Raw genomic sequence first — 6,386 nt, 5'->3', positions numbered from 1 at the left:
AGTGAGCTGGACCGATTTGAAAATACCTCCAAAAATGAAGTTTTTTATGAATAAAAATAGTTTCTTAAAAAACTTTTTGAAAAAAGTCCCCTCAGATGACAAATTAGAATAAGCTTAAAAAATCTATATCTAATATTTAAAAATCTTTTCATCGGAATCGTAAGAATGAGATTTATGATGTTGTTTTTTTACTTTTTTCAAAGATTGATTTACGAAAAACTTGAATAACTGGGCCAAAAATGTTCTGATTTAGACTTATGGGATCTCAGTAGAAAGGTATTTTCACACCGTTTTTATTTCCAAAAGAAACGTGATTCGTGTCCCATCTTTTTTTTTCGAATACCAAAAGATCTTAATTCAACTTTGAATGAGGTTCGTTTCTCCTACCTTTCCCTTCCATCCTTTGAATAAGTTTATTAGCAAATAAATGAAAAGAGTGAGAAAATACCTTTCCAATGACACCTCCTAAGTCTAAATCGGAAGGGTTTAGGTTCAGTTATTCAAGTTTTTCTTAGACCAATCTTTGAAAAATGTTAAAAACATCATCATCATTACGATTTTTTTTAATTTTTTTTTTAATATTTTTATGCAAGCTTAACCCGTTTTGTCATTTGAGGGGATTTTTTAAAAAAAAATCTTTAAGGAACTATTTTTATTCATAAAAAAAAACCATTTTTGGAGGTATTTTCAAATCGGTCCAGCTCACTTAAATCTTAATATTTTTCCGAAAAATTTTGGTGGACGTCTTAAAATATAGTAGATTTTATAATTCCAATGGAAAAATAGTACCGATGCAGTCTAATGTACATATGTTTGAATGGTTGTATATATATATGTATGTATGTACATATGATTGTGTATGCACATATGTATGTGTACATGTATATATGCACATATGTAGTACAAACGAAAACAAATCTAATAAGTTGCTCGTTGATATAAATGCGAACTGTACTGATTGTCAAAAATTATGTGTTTGTTGTACTTTTTTGTTTGTCATTGTGCGTGTAATTTTCTAGAGTAGTTTTGTGCTCTCGCTATCTCCTTGTATTAACTCGTCCTTCGTTGGTATACTCTGATGAACATATGTGAGGATGATAGCAAGCCAACTTATATAAGGTAGTGTTACAGGAGCAGTTGAAATTTTCGCCCGATGTTTCTTAAAGAAAGCCATAAACGTAGCGACCGTTGGCTCAACTTGGTGTTATTTTGCTCTAGTTGGCACCGTTTGTGGGCCTGTTTAATGAATTTATGTCTTGGTTGTATGAAAGATAAAAAAATTTGGATTTTCTGGCAAGTTGTACAACATATCGCTACATTAATGGCCATGTTGTACAAACTCATTTAATTTGCGTTTTTGTCAAGTGAGCACTACCTTCCCACTACCTTCACCCACCAAATCTCTTGAATTAATTTTAAATCGTCCATCGGTGGTGTTGCCAGGTAAATAGTTCATTTCCACCAAGCCTTAACTGCATTTTATGCCAATTAAAAGGGAGATAATAACTTGAAAGAGGTAATTGCTCATATTAGGTACAAGCAAACAAAATTAAAAAGGCAAAAAGTAAAAAATGAACCCTGCCGATCACCCCATGTGAAAATTCTTGCAACTTACCTGACCTCTTACCTGCACTTAAGCTTTTGGTGGAAATAGGCTATAAATGCGATCCAGCCCTGAAGAGTCATTTAAAAATCGTGGAAACTCTACCGAATAATCTACGAAAAGAAATTACTTTTTATTTATTATTTGTTAAATAATTAAGACTTTACTAGGTTAATCATAACTTAGCAAAACATCCATTCACCTTCACCTTTTTACTGCTTACCTGGCCTTGTTTTTTTGTGCTTTAAAAATACTGCCGAGTAAACATTTAAAAATCGCTTGACGTCCCGTTAGCTGACCCACTTTTTGAATAAATATATTTAAGGAATTAGAGTGCCGTCTCTAATCTGTGTTTGCCGGAGGTTAGAGTTGTGTCCAAGGATATTTCAGTTCTTTTCGTTGCCAACTCGATATGTGTAGCAGGTGGCAACCCTCTTCAAAAGTACTTTCAAGGTAAAATCTTCGTACGTCTACTTATTAACTTAAAATAACGATTTGGCAATGAACTTTTGAAAATGTTGTGGGGTTATAATTATGTAACGGGTTGTTTATAGATAGCTACTCGGTTTAATATCATTAATAAAAAAGCATTTATCCATTTCTACAGAGAGTTCAACTTAAGAAGGGTATATGCCAGCATTATAAAATAGTTCAGAAAATACTCGAATAATTTGTTTTGTTAACTATATTGCCAATGTGTATTTGTAAAATATCTGAATAACTAAATCTAGAGTTAAAATACATTTTGCTTAATTTTTATTTTTCGGTACATTTTTTTGTACACAAAAAAATAGTAAGCAAGGCAGCTTGCATTTATAATTGGTATATCGAATGATTTAGATCAGAATATGTAGGGCTTCAGTAGTATACATGGCTGCTAAATCGGCTATCTGTCTGTTTTTTACCCATAATATAATCGGTAAAGGTATATAAAAAGAAGATCAAATTTTGTCAGAATATGTTGACAAAATTTCTCGCCGGAATCGACAGACATTAAGTAATAAAAAAAGTATTTTTATTATTGTTTAATGGATTTCAATGTACAATATTTACTTAGAATTTTTTCTTCTTAAAAAATAGCCAAATTATAGCTCATAGTCGAAATAAAGTCGATTTAAAAGTTAGTAGCAGCTTTTTTGACAGATATTCTAATAAAAATTATATCAAAGAGCTGCAACAAACTTTAGTATGGCATGCAACATGTACATACATATGTACAATCACAAGTATATTTGATCAATTTTGACTTGAGATCAGTTCCAATTGGTAAAAAGGTTTGTACATAACTCTTTGATCGTTAAGTTTGATTACAACAAATAAAAATTTTACTTGGAAACTTTGCTTATTCTAATCCAAAAACGCTTTATCAACATTCTTATAATAAATACGTGCAAATATTTGAACGCTTATCTTCACTTCAACTGGAACATGCTGGGATCAGTGCCTGACTTTAGCAAAACTCTTTCGGGAGTCATTGGCGCCGTCAGCGGAATCCATTCTTTTGCCAACCCAGCATCCGAACGTGCGGATTGTAAAGCCTCTTGTAAAGCAAAGCCTACTGCTATTGGCAAACATATCGCCGGCTCACCCGTCGCTAAAATATTAAATAAATTTTTAGTAATTATTTTAACAACAAAATTTTTATGAGTCACATACCCTTGGAACGCATAAATCCAGCCGGATTTGGACTACCTGGCAACATTTCAATACGGAAATCGATCGGTATATCTTTAGCGCCAGGTGGCTTGTAGTTCCATGTACGATTTGTCTTCATCTCTCCCGTATTTCTATCGACAATTATCTCCTCCGAAGTCCAATAGCCGAGGCCCATCATAAAGGCACCCTCAATTTGTCCTATATCCACATTTGGATTCAAACTCTCGCCAGCATCCTCCAATATATCCACCCGTGGTAACTGATAATTGCCCGTGAGTATGTCAACCTCAACCTCAATTAGGCCCAGGGCACAAATAGTGTAGGGATCCATGTCGTCCGGCTTACAATTATCGTTTGCAATCAGACTAATATGTTGACTATGAGCTGACTGTATGACGTCTAGCCATGTGGGGTTTTTCAGGGATTCGCGCACTGGCTTCAGTCGTTCTTTGATTGTATTGCAACACTTGCGTACGGCCTATAAGAACTTGCATTTTTAGCGAAAAATTTTCAGAATCGCATTTCACGAAATACTGTACTTACAAAACAAATTGTTTCGCTACCGATTGAGCCGCCAGTTACCATGCTGTTTGCACCGTTGACAGTATTACTGTTTTCGAATCGCACCATATTCATTGGTATACCCAGCTCAAAAGACGCTAATTGAGCGATCTTGGTATTCATACCTTGACCCATTTCAACACCACCATGTGAAATAATCACAGTGCCATCGGTGTGATAAATTGCCACAGTGGCCGGAAATTGGCCAAAGTAACCGATATGGTACTCCATTATAGCGATGCCGAGACCCTTCTTACGCCAGCGATTATTTTCATTAAAACTTTTTACCGCCTGCTTTCGGGCTCTGTAATCCGTTCTTTCTACAAAGTATGACAAAACTTGGCACATTTTATGACCCGAAATTAGGTTGGCAATGCGAGCGTCTACGGGATCCAATCCCGTCTCGAAGGAAATATGCTCGAGTATATTTTCAATCATGGCAATTCCTTCCACAGAGCCAGGTGCACGGCACGCTGTATTACTAGGCGAATCGGTGAACACCATATAGCCATCCAACTTGTAGTTATCACTGAATTCATAGCAATTTTTACCCAGCAAGACAGTGTGTCCCAGAGGAGATTCATTGGCTGAGCAACCGGCATCTTCGTAGAATATATTACGCAGTGCCACTATTTTGCCTGTATTTTTAACGTAGAAATCATAATCTGAATGGAAAGCCCAACGTTTTCCAAGAACATTCATCGTCGACTCTATAGATTGTACGAAACGCACCGGACGGTTAAGCTTGAAGGCAGCCAATGCGGCAGCACAAGAAGCTGGAACGTTGCGGGTTCCCTTACCACCATATCCGCCACCCAGTCGCCGTACTTTAACTTGAATCTCATTAACTTTTATATTAAGCAATTCAGACAGAACGCCCTGAACCAAGTCCATCCACTGAGCCGCCGCATATACTTCCAGCCCACCTTCGAACGGAATTACCACGGTGCTGTGTGGTTCCATGAAGTAATGATACTGCAAGCCCAAATCTAATTTTCCAGACCCATGGACATCGTATTTTTCTTCAATTTTTAATGTCTCGATTAGGGACTTGACGGTATGATCAATTCTATCCGCGCAGGCGCTGTCCAAAACATCATGGAGCGTGGGTAAAACTTCGTTGGCACCGCCGGCATAAGTGAGCTCCACCAGCCCAGCAGCATGATTGGCAATGGTATTAGACTCGGCTACTATAACACCGATTGGTTGATCATAAAATTTAATAGCACCACTTGGAAATAGCTCCTCGTTCTCGGTAAAGACAAATTGTTCACTGCCACAAATTGTATTTTTTCCAGGTATGTCTTTAGCAGAAAAGAAGGCTACAACTCCAGGCAATTTCAGTGCTTTAGAGGTATCTATATGTGTTACTATAGCGCCGACTTTCTTGGCTGTAACAAAGGCAGCCCACAATTGATTCGGCTGTACGGGAACGTCATTTGAATAGGTGGCTTCCCCAGCAGTCTGCATCACACCTTCGTATTTTACTGTCGGCTGGTGAACAGGAAACTCTGCCTTCACACTTTCGTACACTTGTTTACCCGAAGATATTGGTCGCTTAAGAATCTCTGCTCCACTGCGCAGCTTTTCTGGAATTGCGCTAGACGGTGCATGCCGCAAAAGAAATTTAAAAATAAGGCCACAAGCTAATTTTTGCCTATATTCAGGAGATGCGTCTGGCAAAACTGCATCGGCAACGAAGTGCTGCCCAGCTATCGAAAACAACTTTGCAACAAGTTCAGGATCATGTAATTGTTTACCAGCTAGTATCTTTTCCAGTTCTGTTGCATGAACGAAATCAGGATTTATACCACCAAAACATAGCCGCGCCGATTTGACTTTATGGCTGGGCTTTTCGGTATTTATGAGGAAAGCGGCATTCACGTAGGCGTGCGCGTTTTGTGCCCTAATCATAATCTAGCAAGTCACAAGAAGTTCTATTTTATTAAAATTTGAAATTTTTCTTTTTTTCAAACAATACCTTGTAGGAATCAAAGATGTATTGCGCGCGTGAATATGGCGGAAGAATGATTGCTCTTATGACTTTACCGCGCATCGAAGTTTTCAGAAACTCTGCAATTGTCACCGTCTTCTCTTTTTTGGCGCTCTCGAGAAGCGATATTTTAGCATTTAATGCCTCAAAAACAATGAAAACGTCAGAGGGGAAATCTTTGCGGTAGTATTTTATCATTAAATTGCCGGCTAAGGTGCCCATCTAAAAGCAAGTGAATAAAAATAAAAATGGAACAATACAAAATATTTTGAGTGAGGTTCGATAAGTGCTAAAATATATATAAAGCACTTGAAATAGCTTACTAATGTAGATAACGATGCCATAAAATTAAAAACAATATCAAAATCACATTTAACCAACGCGTGACTTGGTACTCACATTGCGCACAGGTACATTTGCAATTAAGTCGAAGTGGTTCCAAAGTTGTTGACAATACTCGAAACCATTGCATTTAGCAGCCTCTTGAAATACTGTCATTGCGTCAGTTAAGCTTAAATTGCCACCCAGAACTATACCACTTGGCGAAATATTGTGTTGATGCAGTTCAGGTAC

The 6,386-nt window shown here is 37.1% G+C and overlaps 1 protein-coding gene across 1 annotated transcript; it reads right to left on the bottom strand.

Annotated features, from left to right (window-relative positions):
* Positions 1–2,551: 2,551 nt before the first annotated feature.
* LOC118753806 (xanthine dehydrogenase-like) lies at positions 2,552–6,386 on the bottom strand (the record flags this gene model as incomplete). The annotated part of the gene is made up of 5 exons (XM_036488683.1): positions 2,552–3,197; positions 3,260–3,737; positions 3,803–5,737; positions 5,802–6,035; positions 6,213–6,386. Coding segments are annotated over 5 exons (3,003 nt in total), but the record flags the coding sequence as incomplete, so codon positions are not given.

Source organism: Rhagoletis pomonella, unplaced genomic scaffold (genome assembly GCF_013731165.1).
Source record: "Rhagoletis pomonella isolate Grant_MI unplaced genomic scaffold, Rhpom_1.0 Rhpom_scaffold_00002, whole genome shotgun sequence".
Taxonomy (NCBI): domain Eukaryota; kingdom Metazoa; phylum Arthropoda; class Insecta; order Diptera; family Tephritidae; genus Rhagoletis; species Rhagoletis pomonella.
This window is presented reverse-complemented; position numbering and strand designations above follow the sequence as displayed.